The sequence below is a fragment of the Pongo abelii genome, chromosome 1, assembly GCF_028885655.2.
Source record: "Pongo abelii isolate AG06213 chromosome 1, NHGRI_mPonAbe1-v2.0_pri, whole genome shotgun sequence".
Taxonomy (NCBI): Eukaryota; Metazoa; Chordata; class Mammalia; order Primates; family Hominidae; genus Pongo; species Pongo abelii.
The window spans coordinates 72,705,260-72,726,268 of record NC_071985.2 but is presented as its reverse complement, the minus strand read 5'-3'; the positions used below and the strand labels follow the sequence as shown (position 1 = coordinate 72,726,268).

Here is a 21,009-nt window from a genome sequence, read left to right as displayed (position 1 = left end):
ATTTACAATTGTTATATCTTCTTAATGAATTGATTGTTTTTATATAATGTCCTTTTTTGTCTCCTTTTACAGTTTTTTACTAAAGTTTATTTTATCTAAGTATCACTGCCCCTTCTGTCCAATTGCAAAGAATATCTTATTTTTATTCTTTCATTTTTAGTATGTGTGTGTCCTTAAGAAGAAGTGAATCTCTTATGTACAGCATGTACTTGGACCTTGGATTTTTATCTATAAATTCACTCTATGTCTTTTGATTGGAGAATTTAATTCATTTATTTTCAAGGTAATTATTAATAGGTAAAAACTTACTATTGCCATTTTGTTAATTGTTTTCTGGTTGTTTTGTAGACATTTTCTTTCTTCCTCTATTTCTGTCTTTGTAGTTTGATGGTTTTCTGTAGGGTATGTATTTTGTTTTCTTTTGTTTTGTGCATCTCCTATAGATTTTTGATTTTTGGTTGCCATGAGGCTTACATAGAACATGTTACACTTATAATAGTTTATTTGAGGCTAACAGTTTAGCTTTGATTGCATACAATAATTCTCCAGTTTTCCCCTATTTCAGTATTTTATGTTTTTGATGTCTGAATTGTATCGTTTTTTAAATGTTTTACTTGAAAATTTATTTCAGCAACTGTTGTTATTAACAATTTCATCCTTTAATGCTTGTACTAGGGATAAAATTACTTTACATACTACTATCACAGTCCTAGGCTATTCCAAATTTTGCTACATACTACTTATACTATTAGGTTTTGTACTTTCATAAATTTTATGTTAATAATTAGCATCTTTTACTTTCAGTTTAAAGAACTCTCTTTTGCAATTCCTGCAAGGCAGGCCTAGTGATGATAAACTTATTTAACTTTTGTTTGTCTGGGAAAGTTTTTATTTCTTCCTCATTTCTGAAAGACAGATTTTCTGAGTGAAGTATTCTTGGTTGGTAGTTTTTTTTTTTTCACTTCACCACTTTGAATATATCATCCAATTCTCTCCTGGCCTGTGGGGTTTCTGCTGAGAAGTTTGCTGATAGTTATATTGGGACTCCTTTGTATGTGATGTATTTCTTATCTCTTGCTGCTCTCAGAATTTGTTCTTTGTATTTAATTTTTGATAATTTGATTATTACATGTCTTGGTGAATTCTTCTTTGGTTAGAGTTTTATTGGTGACCTCTACATTTTCTATACCTAGGTGTTGGCTTCTTTTCTTGATTAGAGAAGTTTTCATCCATTATTTCTTTAAATATGTTTTATGGCCTTTTTCTTTCTTTCTTTCCTCCTGGAATGCCTATGATGCCTAGGTTAGGTTTCTTGTTTGATGATGTCCCATTATTCCCACAGATGTTCTTCATTCTTTATTATTATTATTATTATTTACTCCTCTGATTGGGTAATTTCAAATTTTCTGTCTTCATGTTTACTGATTTTTCAGCTTGATAAAGTCAGCTGTTGAAGCTTTCTATTGCATTTTTCAGTTCAGTCACTGTAATCTTCATTTTTAAAATTTCTATTTTAAAAAAATTGTTTCTATTTCTTTGTCAGACTTCTCCTGTTTGTGTATTATCTTCGAGATTTTATTTAATGTTTAATCTGTATCTTCTTGAAGTTTACTAAACATTTTTAAGAGGATTATTCTGAATTTTTTTTTCTGTCCTTTTATCGATATCTTTTTCCTAAGATTCTATTGTTAGAGCTTTGTCACTTTCTTTTGGAGGTGTTATGAGTCTTTATAATCCTTGTATCCTTGTATCAGTGTTTATGCATTTGTGGAGACAGACAACTTTTCTGGCTTTTACAAGTTTGTTTTTTTGGCAGGGATAGAAATTCAATAGTTAATCTACCCCTATGATTCTGGATGGGTCATTCTGGATGAGTAATGATCCTGGGAAGGCAGGCTTGCTTTTAAGTTCTCTAGATGGCTGGGCTACTGCTTTTACCTGGAATTTGTGTGGGGCAGCTGGCTAGGCTTTGCTATTTGGCAAGATCACTGGCTGAGCTCTACTATTAGGCTGAGCTGCCATATGGATGCTGCAATCACATCTGGTCTGGCAGGGCCACAGGGTGTAATTCCCTGGCCAGGTACTGCTATTTGAGTTCAGGAGTTGACCAAGGTTGCAGAAGAGGCCCCAAAGTTAAGTAGGTTGGGATGAATGGACTAACTGCTATGGTCAGTAGAAATGCATGACTGAGATTTGCCTTCCTCCTTGGGTGAGGTGTGGGGATGGGCTTTGAGGCCAAGAGAAGAACTGATTAAACTCCCAGGTGTGGCAGAACTAGTGCCTGCTTTTTGTCAGTATTTGCTACAGTGATCAGCTCACTCCTTGGGCAGAGTCTAGGGGTAAGCTTTAAGACTACAGGGAGTGTAGATTAAGCTCCTGACTGTAGCAGATCTAGTGCCTGCTTGTTGTGGTAATTTGCTGCAGGGGGTCTTCTCTTACCTAGGTAGGACCCTAGGGTAGGGTCTGAGGCTGGCCATCTAGAGACTTAAGCCACATAACCCTTCCCACCTCTTCTGGGAGTGACCAGCTCAACTCTGTGGGTGAGCTACACACCCACAGATACCTCTGATTGAGCACGACTAGTGGCAGGTGCACTGAGCTTTTACCAAAATCTGTAATGTCTAAATTTGCATAATTTTTAAATATGTTTCACTTGAAAATTTATTTTACTGTTTTCTGTGGGCTCCACGTCCTGACTTTGTTTTTACCTGACCCCAAATAGTCTAGTCATGTGGTTTTCTCCTCCATTCCCCATTTCCAATGAGGTGAGAATGGGGTGAGTTGCCTGGGAAGCACCTCAAAATGCTGGGAAAGTTGGATATTTGCTTTCCCGCTGTAGAAACCATGGGCCCTAGGGAATTTCCTCTGTGTGGCACTGTGCTGACTTATGGGAGAGAGGAAGGGCAACGTGGTCAAAGCAAAACCATTTCTCTTATCCCTTCCATGTGGAGTTTGATTCAGTTCCATGGAATACACAGGTGACTCAGGCTTATTCCCACATTTTCACCAAGGTGTTTTTGACTGGATAGTTGATGTTTCTGTGGGAGGAGTGAAGCCTGGGACCTCTTCTTCCACCATCTTGCTGATGTCACTTCAACTTGCCATTATATATTCTATTCTTGCCAATATCTAATCTATTATTAAATAGATTGCTAATATATAAGCTTTGGTTGTCTGTAAAACTCAATCTAAAGGAAGGAGAGTTATTTGGCTTAATAACTGAAGAGAGAGCTTGCAGTGATAGAACAGCTTGCTCCCCATCAATAGTCCCTTGCAAACTACCAGTGAGCCTTGGACCATACTTTTAGAAATGATGCCTGTGGTCAGCAATTCCAAAAGGTTAACTATGATATTCCAGTCTACTTGTGGAACTTCCAAGCTAGCTCCTGCCACCATACATCATTTCCTCAATGCAGCAGCTTTACTGATTGCACTCTGTTGTCTCCTTACCCCCACTATCCCCCTAGCTTTCCACTAATACCAGTCAAAAGCCTATGGGGGCCTAAAGAGAGAGCTCTTTATCAAACAAACAAAGCACTTAGGGGGTGGGTGTCTTGGACTATGCTACAAAAAGGGACAATGATTCTTTCTCTGTGTACTTATTGACATTCATTGAGCAGCATATAGTTTATTTTAGCTAGAGTTTGTGATGTAGCACCTATATTTAATTCCACAAGCTGTCAGGCAACTCATATATTTACAAACACAATCCCGGAAACAATGTGTTTGCTGGTCACAGCTGCATCTGTAACATCTCAGGAGCTCTGTGCTGTTTAGCACAGCTCAGGGCATTATCATTTTACATTCTGGTTTGTGCCAAGGTCCAAATAGGGCAGAGCTTGGGCTAAAAGTTCAGATTCAATGACAGGCCTGGCAGAAAGCCAAGAGCAAGAGTAACATTGAAGGCTGCAGGTCATAATGGAGAGTTGCTTATCAGCCCCACCTCAGTTTTTCAGCCTACACAGTGATGAGCAATTTCTCTGAGATTGGCTTGGGTTTATTTTGGCTTCCTAGGCCTTAAACCACCCTATGTATATACAGAGACTCAGCTGGGAAGTGAGCTGGGGCTTAAGTAACAGAAGCCAGTCTGCTGGGAGGAGGCAGGGACAGAGAAGGGTCTCTCTCTGGAGTACGAAAGCAGCTGTCAACAAGGGATTGAAGTAGATGACTAAGCCAGCTTCAGTAGCTAGATCCAGGGAGATGGGCAGGCCATGCCCAGGGGCAGGGCCAAATGGTTTGATTCAGGCAATCTTGGTAACAGGAGGTCCAACGGCTAGAATATATAAAGAGGAACTCTAAGAGAGGGTGCAGTCCAGAAGCAGGTAAAAGGGCAGGAAATTCCTGGGGGCCTATCTATCTACAGCAAGAAAATGGGGGAGCGGAGAGCAGGAGGCACAGAAGCCAAAAAGGGTGTGGTGTCATTTGGATATTTGTTCCCACCCAAATCTTATGTTGAAATCCCCATTTTTGTAGGTAGGGTGTGATGGGAGGTATTTGGATCACGGGGGCAGATCCCTCATGAATGGCTTGTTTCATTCCTTTGGTGATAAGTGAGCTCTCACTCTGAGTTCACGCCTATCTGTGGTTTCAAAGTGTGCAGTACCTCCCCCACTTGTCTCTCTCTCTTGCTCCTGCTTTTGCCATTGATGTGACTGTACCCCCTTCATCTTCTGCCATGATTATAAGTTTTCTGAGGCCTCTCTAGAAGTAGAGCAGATGGGAGCACCACACTTCCTCTAAAGCCTCTGGAACCATGAGCCAATTAAACCCTTTTCTTTATCAATTACCCAGTCTTGGGTGTTTCTTTGTAGCAATGCAATAATGGCCTAAAGCAGGGTACAAGCCCCTTACACCTTAGATGGACATGCAGAGACTGGGCAGAAAGGAAGGGGATGAGGAACCTGGGCACAGGCTCGTTGGGTTTGGGGATATAAGGGAAGAGCACTGTAACTCAAGGGCACGCAAGAAACCAGCAATTGTGGATTGGCCCGTGGTGGAGGAGTACACCTAACCTATGGTTTTTGGGACAGCTCAGGTGAAATACCACTGCGTTCTTATGGGGCCATGCTGACAGGCCATCTAAACAGGAGCCACACAGCTTCCAAAAAAGCAGGATGCTTATCTAAGCTGGAAAAATGATTTTAGGTGAATCCTGCTTGTGTACTTTAACATTTTAGACTTTTCTTCAATCTTGCAATTTTTAAAATGAAAATGACCTAGAGGAATCTAGGAATCTTGAATACAGCTACCTTATTCAAGTCTGTAGCTGTTAGATTTATAGGTCATGTAAATAGTATTAAGGACTCCCCTTGGGAGAACATTATTGGCTTCTCTGTTCCTGAGTTTTCTTCTCTGTACAATGGGCATAATAACAGCATCAACTTTACAAGGGTTTGTGCATAGTAAATAATGCATGGAAAGTGTTTAGATTGATGTTTGGTACACAGTAACTAATATGTAAACATAATTAGAGGTGATTATAATGGCAACTCTGGGGCTCATGGGTTTTGAATTTTGAAAATTTTACCATTGACACACATAAAACAGAGACAGACAAGCTCTAGGCTTAGTGTTAAGAGACCCAAGTTCAAGTCCTCACTTTTCCCCAAACCAGTGGTGGGTCTTTAAATAATGTATTGCACTTCTGTGACTGAAAGTTTTCTCACTTACGATACAATGTGACATGAATTTTATCACTGGATCCCATCAGAATGTTGCATCAAAATCTCCTGGGAGGTTTTTAAAAAATATTCCAAATTATAAAAATATACCCCAACCCCATATCTCGGTTATTTCCCCCTTTCCTCCCTTCCCCATTTCCATTCCATTTCCCACCTTCCCCACATACATACATTATCACATATGCTCCAGGCTGCTGAGAACCACTGGGCCAGGTAATCTCCAGGATCCCATTCCTTCTCCCCAGTTCCAGGACACGATCAGGTGGAAATTAACCAGGGAACAGAGGCTGTAGGAAGCCAAAGCGACCACATAATCAACGCACAGAGCTTTGAAAGGCTTCTTGGAGAAAATGAGTCTAAAAGATGTGAGAGACCATAGTAGACTCACAGAGAGGAAAGGCAGGAGTGAGTACAATGGCAGGGCTCATAGCCAGACAACTGGGGAATCAAGTGACCGCAGGATGAAGGTGAAAGGGCCCTGGGTTGAACCCATCACTACAGTCATCAGCTGCAGAGGACTAGGGATAGGGGACTGGTGAGATTCCTCAGAGTGACCTGGAGAAACCTCTAAAAGGCTAAAATGAGGACACGTCTTTTAACAGAAATCTTACCTTTTCAAACTTCAGTTTTCTCACCTGTAAACAACAACAAAACAAACAAACAAAAACTAAGATTGGATGAGTCTATGAACTGTTTTTGGACTCTTTTTAGTGCTAATAACCCCTGTTGGAGCAATGGAAAAAATAATGGTGAACATACAGCACTCACCATGGGCCAGACACCTTTTTTCTTTTTCTTTTCTTTTCGAGATGGAGTCTCACTCTATTGCCCAGGCTAGAGTGCAATGGCACGATCTGGGCTTACTGCAACCTCCACCTCTCAGGTTCAAGTGATCCTCCTGCCTCAGCCTCCCGAGTGGCTGGGATTACAGGCGCCTGCCATCATGCACAGCTAATTTTTATATTTTTAGAAGAGACAGGGTTTCACCACATTGTCCAGGCTGGTCTCAAACTCCTGACCTCAGGTGATCCACCCACCTCAACCTCCCAAGGTGCTGGGATTACAGGCTTGAGCCACTGTGCCCGGTCAGGCCAGACGCCTTTTAAAGGCTTTACAAATATTAACTCTTTTAATCCTCACAATCCTATTGAGTAGCACTATTATTGTTATCTTAAAAAAAAAAAAAAGAAAAAGAAAAAGAACAAACAAAAAAACAGATGAGGGACCTGAGGCAAAAGTATTGGAACCAACCTAGGAAGGTAGGCAGCCAGGTTCTGCAGTCTGTTCTCAAAACCACTCCACTTTGGAACAGCCGATCAGGGGAACTCAGTGACTGGAAGTGGAAGGCAGATTGGTTCTCAGGGCCACAAGGAGTGGCTGGGGTTTCTTAATGATGGAGGAGGATGGAAATGGTTTTGAGGAAGGTTGATCTGCATGGAGATGAAGTTTTAAAGGCTTTGAGATGAGCAACTTTTTATTTAGAAGTTCTATTTGATCAGCAGTGCCATCTTTCTATTTGCTAGCAATCCCCCTGAGTGGAAGGGAGGCTCTGGAGTAGAAGGATCCCCCTGGTCTGCACACTCGGCCCCTGGCTTTATCGCTCAGGGCTCTGGGCAAGCCTGTCAGTTAGTTTGTCTCACCAAGGAAAGCACCAAGGACACCCGGCAGGCGAGTATGAAGCCTCAGCAACTGACAGATGAATCTGCCCTTGTTAAGTGAAGGGCTGGTTATCACACAGAGAAACCTATAAATTTGAGGCCTCAGAGGAGGGAGCCTACTAGGTCTAATGTCACTAAAGCTGTACATGTGTGTGAGTGCTGTGTGTTTTTGTGTCTGTGTGCCTTTTAAGCTCATTACAGGATCCTAAGTCCTATGTTTTGTTCCTGCCCTGTGAAAGCAAAGGCTGGGTCCGTCTTGTTCATGAGATTTACTCCCATCCCTTGGGATAGTCCTTGTGCATAGACATTACTTAATAACTGATTGACTGTTTGCTGAACAGAGGCAAGTGAGGTTAAGGAGAGCTGAGTTGTAGGTCTCAGAGTCAGAATATGTGAGTTTCACTTCTGTTTTATTGTGGAGTGATCTCCAGAGGGTCTCTTTGGCTCTCTCGGCCTCCTCTCTTAAAGTTCTTAAATTAATGTAAGAATATTTAATAAACAGTAATTATGATTAGCTCTTACCTTTGCATAAATAATTATTAATATTATTAACCTGATTCTATACAGTGAGGATATCTATACCCTCACCGATTTTAAGTCATTCCTGACCAGCAGTGGGGAAATGCATCACCTATTGCTTGCCAGTTCCATGCAAGTCCTGAGGGTGACACTGAAGGTCGAATCATGGAGCCTGGGGAGGGCAGTGACAAAATGTGTCACCCCTGCTCGAGTTCAAATGGGAGAATTATGGGACCTAATGAGGCTCTACAAAATGAAACCAGGAGCACATCGTCAAGGCAAAAGCACCATGGTTAGTCTCTGTTGAAGTTGACAGCTTATTGCAACAAGAGGGAAGAATAAAAGCCATAGATCTGAGCTCATAGCACCCCCACATCCACCCTTGCTCTTAAGAATGTCCTGTCATCTCTCTTATCTACCCTCCCTTTCTTGTAAAAACAGGAGGTTTTGCATCAAGATATTGCGGATGACAAGAACAAATAACACTTTCTGTGATTTTTTTTTAACCACTGACACCTTCAGATTTATTCAAGAAAACATCTCCTCAACAGAGTTGGCCAATTAACCACTTAAATGGCTTGAAAACTTATTTAATGTCACTGCCTAATCACTTTATGAAATGTCACTGCTCCAGCAGGCAAAAATTCCTGCTTTATACCCTGCTTCTTTTATGTTTCAGTCCCTTTCTGAAACACAGAGCTTCCTTCCAAAGAAGACTAAAATCATAGTGCCTCTCCCCTTACATATGTGCCCCTTATATTTGCATAGAATTGTGGAATTTCAGCAGCAGGTGGGATCACCTGACCTCATAAATCATTTTACCGATGATACAGTGAAGGTCCCAGACGGAAGTGACTTGCCTGTGGGAGCCAACTTGTAAGTGGCAAAGGCTCCTTTTTTTTTTTTTAAATAGCTGTAAGTCATATAACTGATGCTGTGCGGTATAAATACTATGGGATCTAGGATAGGTAGACCTCAATCTACCACTGAAATCTGTGACCTTGTGCAATTTAATTATCCATTTCTGGCCTCAGCATTCTCATCTGTTAAAAAGAGTGATTTTATTGTTTCTGCTTCATAAGCAGTAACTACCTCACAAATATGAAATGACTTATATTGGTATTTATTAATGATAATTAACATTAACAATCTTGTTACATACAATATTACTCTCATACCTATTTTACCTTTTCTCCAGGCCTATAACCATAGCTTAGCCATAAGCTAAGCTTATATCCTTAACTCCCTAAGTTAGATCCTTAACTCCCCAAGATATAACTCCTCCTTGGCAATAATTTTCAATGAAGAAATCTCTATCTCAACTGCCAAGATCTGGTACCCCAGCAGCTAATGCCTCAAATCCTGAGTGCATCATCTTTTGACATGCCTAGCATAAATGGATATTAAAAACAACAGGAGGATGCAAAAAAATTTCCCAAGAAATCCTCAGCTGGGTAATAATCTGAGAGTGGTAGAGACACGATTCCTATAAGCTCTACCATTTGAAGACTGCACTGCTTACTTCTCATGTGACTTCATCTATACATGATTTTTTTCCATTGACAAAGCTGTGACCCATTTAATCCATGGCTTAAAGAACAGATTTGAGCTGATGCAGTTAACAAAGGAAAACCCATGGCTTGGTTTACCTTTACCTTTGGTGCAAAGCTAATTTATTATTTCTTTAGATGTAAAACCGTCTTAAGTGCAGTCTAAGTAAGTGAAATGATTTGGCTTTCACTAGTAAATTTATAATTCTTTTCATAAAGGAACTCGCTTAGCCATTACTTTAATATCCTAGCATATAACATAGAGGCTTACTTATGCAGTCAGCTTCAGGACAAGAAGGAAAAACTGAAGCACGATGGGGGAGGTACTAACTATTTTATTTTGCTGCTTATTAGGAGTTCCACCGGAAGTTGTGAGGATTTAGACAGTTAAAATTTGCTTGACAGGTTGCTGCGGCAAAATTTCTAGTGATATTATTTGTGGAGCATAAACAGGAAATGGCCAAAAGCTGTTCCCCTTAAAAAGCCTGATTGTAACACAACTGTCAATGCAGCAACTATTTTGTCCTTTTTTAAAAGGTGAAGGAACATGTTCTAGGGATTTTTTTAAAAGAAAGTTTTGAAACCTGTTTAAAACTTCTCTTTCTTAAAAAGAGATTTTTTAGTCAAAATGTCTTCAGATCCTGAGAAAAATCAGTGAAGCAGAAACCATATGATTCCAAGGCCAGGTTTTTGAGAGGAGCAGTCAGCACTGAATTCAGGCATTCTTGCTGTGCTCAGCAGACTTGGCCCAGCAATCAGAACTGTTTGATTCTAAAGCTGATACTCCTATAACCAGGCAGGTTCTAGCACGTTGTAAGTTCTGAAAAAGCATAATTACAAACAAAGAATAACAAGAAGCACCCGTTGACTTAATATAGCTTTCTTCTCTCAAAGAGCACACAGGTTTTTCACGTGTGCTCTCACCTGTCCTTAGAAAACCCTCGCCTGCTAGGTGAGGTGGTGACTACACCACCATATTGCAACACAGGAGATCACTGCACCAAGGGGTGAAGTAGCTGGGCCAAGGACACATGTTTTCAGTAGTTCACAATGACCCCACAATGAAATACATGGAATTGATTCATCAAATATTTTTGAAAACCACTTATGGTCTCTGACCTGAAGGGGTCCATAAACTAGGCAGGCAGGGTGTGATGTGACTCAGCTGAGTTAGGGAAGATTATCAGTCCCATTCTGCTCAAGAAATTGCCACACTGGCTTCTTCTCAGGCAGAGAAAAACAGCTGGTCTTCAGGGAGCATGAAGAACCCCCAATAGGCCAGGCCTTTTGCAGAATGGGAGAGCCTACAGTTATCTTTTATGTGTCTGCATTATTTTTCTATTGCTGTGCAACAAATTACCACAAACTTAATGGCATAAAACAATACAAAAGCATTATCTCACAGTCTCCGTGGGTCAGGAGCATGGGTACAGGTTAACTGGGTCCTCTGCTCAGGGTGTCACCAGACTGAAATCGAGGTGCTAGACAGGGAAGCAGTCCTTATCCAAGGCTCTGGATCCTCTTTCAAGGTCACATGGTTACTGGCAGAATTTGTTTTCTTAAGGTCATATGACTGAGGTTCCCATTTTCTTGCTAGCTGTTGGCTACCAATTGCTCTCAGATTCCAGAGCCCAACTATAATTCATAGTCGTGTGGCCCCCATAAGCAGTTCACCATATGGCTGTTTGCTACTCCCCAGGCCAGCAGAAGCTTGACACTTCACTTTCTTCTAAAGGCTTACCTGAGTAGGTCAGTTCCACCCCGGGTATTGCTCAAGGATATTCAGAAACCTTTGTCCTCACTGCCACCACCATGATCTAAAATATTATCTGCCATCTGGACTTTCAATGCACTCTGCAGTCATCGAATCATAACTCAAATTCAACTGATTAGCAACCAGATCATGGGAGTGACATCCCATCATACTCACAGGTCCTGCCCATACTCAAGGGGAGGGCATGCACAGAAGGGTGTGGGGATCTTGGTCATTTGGGAATTCTGTGTTCCAGTGTCTTCCCACCCACGTCCACGCATTTCCACCTTGCTGTGTTGGCTGCTTTGGTCTCCAGTATCAGGCAGCTGCAGTCTTTAAAATGAACATTTCCCCATCCCCTTTGTCAATATGCCTTTAAACAAAATAGAACAATATTTTGTAAAAGGAATTAATTGCTAATGTTAGAATTTCAGGTAATGTAATGAGCACTTGCTTTTGTATTGTCAATGCTTAGCAGAGTGTCTGGCACTTAGGAGCCCTCAATTTATGTTTCTTCAATAAATGAATATGTGAATGATTACATGAGAAATATTTTGGGCATCCTCATCAGATTGCATCCATATAAAAAATGCCTACACCCTCTATGTACAAAGCCGATTCCTCTTTTTAGTTTCAAATGAGTTTTTTTTTTTTTCCTGGTAATGCATGCTTATTATAAAACATTTGAGGATTTCCCTTCTTTCTATGATTTTATTTTTTATATTTAACTTTTTATTCCAACTGGAACTAATTTTCCAATATTAGATATAAAATATTCCATCCTCCACGCAATTAGTCTCTGATGCTTTTTTTCATATACTAAGTTCTAATATATAAAAAGGTTTATTTCTGAGCTATCTATTCTATTGCATTGATCTGCCGTCCAATTTGTGTGCCAGTATCACCTGTTTTAATTATTGGAATTTTATCATGTTTGAAGATCTGGTAGGGCAGGAGCTGCCTTGTTATTCTTTCTTCTTTCAGCCCCCACCTCTAGTTCATTAAGCGAGGGTCTGTCTTACCGCCTGCTCTATAGTTCCTTAAGCTGTACTACATTCTTTATCAAGGTCTGGACATGGAGCCAGATCTAGTCTCGTATTCTACTTCTGCAGTCTCTTAGCTCAACTATTCTGGGTCTCAATAAAATATAAACATACTAATAATGGCTATTTAACAAACTTTCTGTGAGAACTGTGGTAACTTCTAAGAGCTGTCCAGCACATGGGAGGTGGTCAATACCCACCAGCTGGAGTGAAGGAATGACGCTGAACGTCCAGCCGCTCATGCTGTGTCCTCCATCCTTCTAAGCAGGGGTTGCAACTCTTCTGAAAGCATCCTGTATGAATGGTGAGGCACGGATCTCTCAGACTCAGGCCAACCTTTAGGCTGGGAGAGTTCCAGAATTAATGTTTGTTTCCAGCCTCTGTGCAGCCCCTTTGGGATTCACACTGATCCGATGGAAGTCAGGTGGTTTTCTGAACTGGAGCCAGCCCAGAGTGCCCTGGGGGACTCTGGCAGGGGACGTAAATCAAGTACTGAAGTCCACATTGTCTGCCCTTACCAGAGTCTGGAACCGCCAGGGAATTAACACTCCTTGCCTCATCCCCAGGGAGCCTGTCTCTGGGCTTTGGCAGTCAGAGAATGTTCTCAAGCCATGAACTACAGGTGCTGGGGGTTGGAAGTCATTCTGGCACACACTGAATTGGTGCTGACAAGGGGAGATGGGCAGATTCTGACAGCATGTGCTAGGAATTAAAGATTGAGGAAATGATCACAATTCCAAGAAGCCCCATAGTACTGAACGGTCCCGTGTGTTTGCCCAGAGATTTAAAAAGGTGACTCGCTGTTCTCAGACCAAAGAGTAGGCACTGGAAATCAGAGACCTGTGATAAGTCATGAAGCAGCCAGGAATTTTGAAGGCCAGAATCTTACTACTTTCTTGGCATCTTCCGTCTAACTCAGAGAGGGCAGGGCAGGCACTCATTCATTCCTTCAAGAACGATGTGTGAAGGTCTGCTCTCAGGAGCTGGTATAGAAAGATACAGCAGTTATTACTCAGCCTTGCCCCTCGTGGTGCTCTCAAGCTGCATGGTGAGGTGAGAGGATGATGGATATCCTTGAGTGCATGATCCACTCTGATGACACTATATGCAATATCTGAGTTCCCCATTCCAACTCCATCCCACATGACCTTCAATAAAAGAGTAGATCAGATGTTCAAGGCTGGAAGAGGTCTTAGAAATGAACTCTTCAAGGCTGTCTATACATTAAACCCAGAGAAGGAAGTGATTGCCCACATTCACTCAGCTTCTCAGCAGCAACGGAAGGAACTTCAGTACTTTTCTACCTCACAGTTCTCCACCAGAAAAATGGGTTGCTTATCACCTTACATCAAACTTCGAGAGGCAGCCCATAGTCTCAGGCAATTGCAGAAACAGATTGAGCATTTTTGGAAGAGGAAGACAGAAATGGATGGTGTCGAGTGCGTCAAGTTAGGATGCATGGACGCAACATAACATAAGGGTTAAGAGTCAGATCCCCTGAGTTCAAACTCTGGTTTTACCACTTAATAGCTGTGTGAACTTAAGTAACTTTCTTAAGTTTCTCTCTAAGCCTCATCTTCTTATCTGTGAAATGATGGCAATAGTGTTTCCTCACAGGTTGGTTTTAAGGATTAAATGAAATGATGTACCTCAAGCGCTTAGCTAAATGCCCAGAATGAAGTTATGTTACTAGCATAAAAGATTTCCGGAATGGGCCCAACCCAATTATATGTGATGTTCACAGGCCCATGGAGTAAGACCAGGGCGCTCAAATGACAACGCCTTTTGTACTTTTCTAGCTCTGAGCCCTGGAGGAGCAGCACGGAGCGGGAGAGCGTGGCGAGAGAATGAAGAAACCAACCGCCCGGGAGAAGCATGAGGTGGCAGTGTGGCACTCGGTTTAGAGGGCTTCGGCCGGTGGTGGCCCCATGGACAGCCCTGCTGGCACTGGGCCTGCCTGGCTGGGTGTTGGCTGTCTCAGCCACGGCGGCTGCTGTGGTCCCCGAGCAGCATGCCTCCATAGCTGGCCAGCATCCCCTGGACTGGCTGCTCACAGACCGCGGCCCCTTCCACCGGGCTCAGGAGTATGCTGACTTCATGGAGCGGTACCGCCAGGGTTTCACCACCAGGTACAGGATTTATAGGTAAGTGGGGGCCTCCACTGAGACAGGGGCTTCCCTAAGAACCCAACCTGCACAGGCCCTGCTGGTGTGCTGGCCCAAACCCCTAAGCAGGATGGAATGCCCTCAAACTGAACTAGAGGTGAAAGCTGGAGGAACACCAGGCAGGGAAAATAAGCCTACCATGTTAGTTTTTAAAAAAAGAAAGAAGAAAACACATACAAGCTGGAAAACCTGCTGATGCCTCCTGGGGAACTTAGCAAAAGGGTTTCTATTTATAGGTTGTGCTGCTTATAAATTGAGGACAAATCAGGCAGCTTGGAGTCAGTGTGTGGCCCAGGCTGCCATAGGAGGTCAGAGTCAAATGCTGGGGCCAGGTTTTAACTAATGGGTTAGATAATTTCATGAGTTGTAATTACTTAAACATACAAACAAAGGAAGGGCAGCTCCAGCTCCTGCCTTAGAGGTCTGGGGAGCCCTGCAGGGTCAGGAACAAACCTGTCCTTACCCTTGTCAACACCCCAGGCTCCACAGGCCTTGTGGGGAAAAGGGGTTAGGCCCTTTAGGCCCATCCCCAGATGCATCAGAGCTGAAAGTCAGACTCCTGAGACCTTCCTAATCCATCATCAGGTGGAATAAGCCAGGCGCATATTCCTGGCTGCTGGACCTGCACTTCAAAAATAGAGTGCTCCTCCACGTGCTCACCTCCAGGGCTCCCACAGTGCACTAGTGAACTCAAAATTCTCTTTGATCCCTCTGTCCACTTGCCCCCTTGCCATTTCTCCCCTTACCTGTATCTTTAGATAACCCTGGAAGCCTTGCTGATTTTGTTTCTTTGTTCAAAGATATTTATTTTCTAATTAAAATTAGTTTTTAATGCAAAAAGAAAAAACATGAAAACGCACAAAAAGAAACAGAAACACAAAACCATCTATTATTTTGGCAACTAAAGGTTCCTGTTTTTAACATTTTGGCATATGCATTTCTAGTCATATGAACACATTAATGTTTTTGGACCTCTTGCTAGATTTATCAACTTACATGCCTTATATAAAGTAACTCCAACCTGATGTTGGAAGAACAGTTATTCTCCCCATTTTACCGATGGGGAAATTGAGGCCCAAAGAAGTTAAGCAACTTGCTGAAGGGCACAAAGCTAGTGAATAGTAGAGCCAGGATTAGCTCGCAAGTAGGCAGATTGCAGAGTCTGGGTTCTGAAAATATATTTAGAGACATTTTCTTTTTTCTGGGAGTTCTTTTTTAACATCTGCAGTAACGACGCAACCAGTTTAGATTAGTAAGGGGTCGCAGAAGTATGGTTTTAAGAGTATTCAGTACAGTGTCAGAAGATTCCCAAATGGTAAAACAGTGGCCATTTATAGAGGCCATTCGTCTGCTTCAAAATTCCCATACTTGGGTGCAGACAAAGGAGCAAGGTCAGAGATATTTGAGGGGCTGGTACTTTGTGGACCCAGAGATTCATAGAAACAAAATCCTACTCTTAGGAATCACCTACCCAGCTCTCCTTTCAGGCCATTTTTCTCCCACTGTGCTTAGATGCAGTCTGGTCCTGGAACAGACTGCAGTTCACACTCCCTGCTTTGGTGACTCTGGCCCTTGCCATCTTCCAAGGGCCACAGCAGAAATTCACATAGCATCACCGAAGCAGAGAGCACCAACTCAGGCTGGGAGGGGCTGAGTTGACACCTGCTCGGGTAAAAGCAGATGAGTAGAAGAGGAACAGAATAGAGGTTTAACTCAGCTGTCAGTAAACACCTAAGAATCTCAAAGATGCCTCCCTACACTTTCTAGATGGCAAATTCAGGGTGACCTTCTCTTTATTAAACAATTTTTTTCAATCTTTCCAAAAAATCAGAAAATCCACTCTAGAATGTGCTTAAGCAGAGAATCCTTCCAGTCCAGTAAAATAAGATTTAATTTACCTTAGACTTTTTAGTTTATCCCAAATCTCACAGAAGCACTGTTATCACCAAAAATAATTTTTAAAAGTGTATTGGAATTGAAGTCAGGCTGGGAGTCCTAACACCACTCTCCACTTCAAGGAGCTGTAGAAACTAGAGGGAACAAACTCTCAGCTTCCTTATCCCCTCAGGAGAGTTTTCTTCCGGACAGCCTGGTAGCCACTTAGCGCCTGGGAGGCAGCTCCGAGTTGGCCCACGGGGAGTGTCTGTAATCATTTCTGCACCATCAACTGTTCTATCAGTTGGTAATGGTTTTCTGATCATTTAATGTGACAAGCTCCTACACTGTGCCATTCTGTTTCTCTGGGGTCAGTTATTGCACATGAACCTGTACTTGGGGAAACAGTAACTAGTCATTCTGACAGGAGTGTAGTGTTCTGATTTGTGAACTTTTGGTGGGGCAGAGAGAGGATAGTCACACACCGCTGCTTCAGGAGCATTCCTTGAGTTTTGCCTTTAGTGATGAAGCAAAATGGGGGCTCATGGGCACTTGTAGGGCTCTACATTATCCCAGTGGGAATTCATTTTTATCCCTTCACACTTTGTATCTAGTGGCAATTTCCTCTGGCAAATTTAGGACCTTGCTGGCATTGACTAAAGCAGGTCAAAGAAAACCGGTAAAACATACATCAACAGTCATCCTCAAATTTCTCTCCCATAATCCAGAAGAGTTGAAAGAGGGGGAAAAAAAAACAACAACAGAGAATATCAGAAATGCTTTAAAGGGGAAATATTGGGTCTCAAACAGAATTAATGTTTTGTTTCACCCTTTAAGGAAGCTTTTGGGGCATGGAAATCAGATAGTAGCCACATGTGTCTTCCATTTATAAGCGGATGCACTGTGGTAGAGAAGAATAAAACTATAATTCAAGGGGGTCAGTATATTTGGTGCAGAATCACTTGAAGTTTTCATAGGAAAGAGACCCTCCTTCTCTTCTACCTGTTGAACAGATCAAAACAATTGTACAGCAAGTTTCTAACATTAAACTACAAATTACACCTATTCTTATTAGGATGTTGGAGTATGCTCTCACTTTGAGATGACTAGTCATTCTAGGATAGCTGCAGCCTCTCTAATCATGGACCTCCAGAGATTGTTGCTCTCTTCATTACAAATTTGTATTCATACAGACATAGGTGCTTAAGAGTGACGGTCCTGGAGCCAGGTGACCTGGGTTCTAATCCCGGAGCTGCAACTTTCCACCTGTATAATATTGGGCAAATTACATAGTTTTCTTGTTCCTCAATTTTCGTATTTGTAAAGTGGGGACAGTAATAGTGCCTACCTAATGGATTAAGGTGAAAATTAAAGGAAGTATTTGATGTAGGCACTTAGGATAGTGCTTAATAAATACTGCCGATTATTATTAGGTTGTTCTCTAAAAATTAGCCTATGCAGGAAGGATAATGAGATGAGAATCATAGGTGCTTTTTTGCTTTAATGTCTGCTGAGGGCCTAGCATTCAACAGCCTATGTTAGAAGGGGGAACACTGTTCTCTTGCTTTCCTTTTTAAAGCATGTTAACCTTTACTCTTCAATTCAGCTCTTTGCTGGGAGGGGAACTCAATTGAAGAATAATTGGATCTTCTCTGGGGCACACTCTTACTGGCCTTGTGGGCTGCCAGAGGGAGCAAGATGGTTTCCAGCATATGTTAAAGTTGCCATAGGTCAAGCCCTTGTGTCTAAAGTTAAGGATGGCTCACCGAGCAGGCCATTCTTAGGCATGTCCTCCAGTGGCCGGTGACTGCGGGCTCCTTTGTCCCAGGGATGAAAAGCATAGTCTCAGGATACACCATGAAGAGAACAGAGACCATGTACACTCTGGTTAAGCCCTCCTAGATAACAGGATGGGCTTGGGCATCTCACCCAATTTTTGATAATCTTGTAAATTGAACATTGACCAACCTCTCAGCATGTCTTTGAGCCTTGTCAAAACAAGATCTGATCTATTACCCTACTTCTCAGATCCATCTCTTAATAGGCTCATGTTAAGAGCTAGAAGAACAGAGGTCCTGTCTCCAGTTCCATGTGTGACTTCCGGGCTCCCCTTACCTTGCTCCATTCCATAGCCCCCACTGCAATAAACACTTAGAGACCAACTTTTCACAGCAGCCTTATGATGGGCCACTAGGGTCTAAGGCATGTGAAATGCACTTGTTCAAGGTCAGAGAGGTAGCCAGTCACAGCCAGAAATAGCACTCAGGGCTCCTGACTTGAAGTTTCCTGCTTATTACTCTAGACCACGCCACCTCCCTTTGACTGGTAAGTGCATCTTCATCATAACACGCACCTAATCAGGCACTTAAATTGAGCTGATGCAAATGTAAATATGGTTTCTCGAAACAATCTAGTGGTAATGTTCCATTCTCTCTTTGCTACAAATCAAAGTAATGAGCAGTCTGGTTTTTTTTTTAATTTCTTTTTTGTATTAAGCTTTTAATAGAGAGATAATCATGGGATTGGACAAAATCCAACCCACTATGATGAAACACTTAAAACTCGGAAAGAATACATTAACATTAAGAGAGAAAGTTGGAAATCAAAGAGAACGATGAGTGGTTGGGAGGAAAGCAATGCTGAATGGAATTCCAAAATATTAACCTTAGTCATTATCACATCTATTTCTAGCTACCTCTTTTTGGAAAGGGATGGTCTGGGGATACATTAGAAGCCACATGTTAGAAGTGAAAACAAAACAGAATTAAATACATATCTTTATTGACTAAAAGGGACATCATAGTCTTATCATATTGTGGGATATGTATGCAGATTTGTAGAATGAAACTGAACACTAAGAAGCTGTAGGGCTACCAGGGACAGAATCAGGTGATTGGTGAATGAGGCAATAAACAAGGTACCGGAGCAACAACCCTAAGAAAGAATATCTGGAATTCATCAGGATAAAAAATAAGACTTGGCAATAGCTTAGACGTGAAGGAAGTGCTCACCCAATTTTTGGCAATCTTGTAAATTTTGCTGACCAACCTCACAGCATGCTCAAAGTGCAGTCTTTGGACCACCAGCGTTAGCATCGCCTGAGAGCTTATTAAAAATCCAGAACGTCAGGCCTCTCCCCAGACCTAAGGAATGAAAACCTGCATTTTAACAGGATCCCCAGGTGAACAAGATGGCATCAGAGCTTGAGGAGTACTGCACTTGTCTATACTAAGTATTTGGAGATGGAGAGGGGAGCAAAAATGAAGAGGGTGGAGAAGCACAGAACGTGTACTGGAAAGACAGCATCCCCCATGAGGCATTTGCAGCAGCAAGACTATTTACAGGAGGCATCACAAATAAAATAAAATAGGAGTCCAGAGAGGGTAAATCTAGGAGTTATTAGTGCCAAGACATATGAACTCATAAGAGTAGGTACCGCAGCTGGGAGAAAAGTTGAACAGCAGAAAAGGCTGGAGGGCCTAGAAGCAGCCTGTGGGTGCCTCCCAGGAGATGGGGAGGTGAGGAGGCAGATAGCAGCTGTGGAAGCAATCACAGGAGGAGCTCCAGAGCTGATTTATCATCCGGACCACGTCTGTCTGACTAACAAATACTGATTTGGATAAACAGCGAACCCTGGGAGAGGCACCATCTCCAATTAAGAGATCACAGTCCACATAAATAAACGGCAACCAAAGACAACTTCAGTCTGCTTGGGTAAATCCCAGTGATTTCCGAGGTGTGCATTACAGCCACTGAGGTAGAGAAAGGCTACATTATCATGCGGCTTCAGGGCTCCAGAAGGGAAGTTGTAGTTCTCAGGTGGATGTGAAAAAGGAAGGAGGTTAGCTCTTCCGCACAAACCACCAGGCCCAAAGTAAAATGGTTGATCTCTGAACTTTTCACCGGGTTTGCGTTTTGACCATGAGGGAGTTTCTTGACATGGAAGGCGATGAAGGAACGGTACACAAACTGGTATTGTGATTTAAATTAGAGCAAAATTAGAGGCGATATGGCAACAATGAGCCTGCAGTTCTGGTTACAGGCACTATTTCTCAGTCCATAGGGGTGAGAAGGTAGGACAGGGACAGAACAAAACGTTTAGAGGTTGCTTTAGCGAAGAGTCCAGTACTGCCTAAACACACAGGCCCTGTGACATAAATACCTAACCTAAATAGCAGGCGCAGCACAAGGCATCTTAAGCCTTTCACCCAAGGAATTTTAACCCAGAAGTATCTGGACGACGAGCCCAGCATGGCCTTATCTTTGGGCAGAATTCTATTTCCACTTCTGGCATAGAAACATACCACATCAGTGCAGCAGACCTATATGGAACCCTCTTATGTGCATACAAATAACTGAATAAAAAAACATTCTGCTGTCTTGGAGCAAGGAGAAATTTTACATAAACAAACAACTATAATTCTAGAACATATATAGAGACATAGTCATTCATTCAACACCCATTTTTGAGGGCCAGCTTGGTGCTTATTATTGCACTAGATTCTGATAATAGACTATAAACAAGGTGGACAGAGTTCTTGATCTGACGGCACTTACAGATAAGTAAGGAAGTGCTAGATTGCTCTGCACAGAAAGGTCAAGGAAAGCTGGAATAAAAGGTAACACATAGGCAAAAACCGATGGATGACTAGAGACTCCAGGTGGAGGCTTGTGGAATGGTGTTGTAGACACAGGAGCAGTGTAACCAAAGTCATGGGAGCACTAGATGTGGCTTAGGAACTGAGCAGCCAGTCCCATGTCAAGA

At 42.3% G+C, this 21,009-nt stretch overlaps 1 protein-coding gene across 1 annotated transcript in view; it reads left to right on the top strand.

The window, feature by feature from the left end:
- The window catches only part of BRINP2 (BMP/retinoic acid inducible neural specific 2), a 114,097-nt gene that overhangs the window by 45,113 nt on the left and 47,975 nt on the right, over positions 1 to 21,009 (top strand). The window contains exon 2 of the mRNA XM_002809768.6: positions 14,004 to 14,348. Coding sequence (XP_002809814.3) covers positions 14,080 to 14,348 — 269 coding nt within the window. The 5' untranslated portion in view covers positions 14,004 to 14,079. The remainder of the gene's footprint in view (positions 1 to 14,003; positions 14,349 to 21,009) is intronic.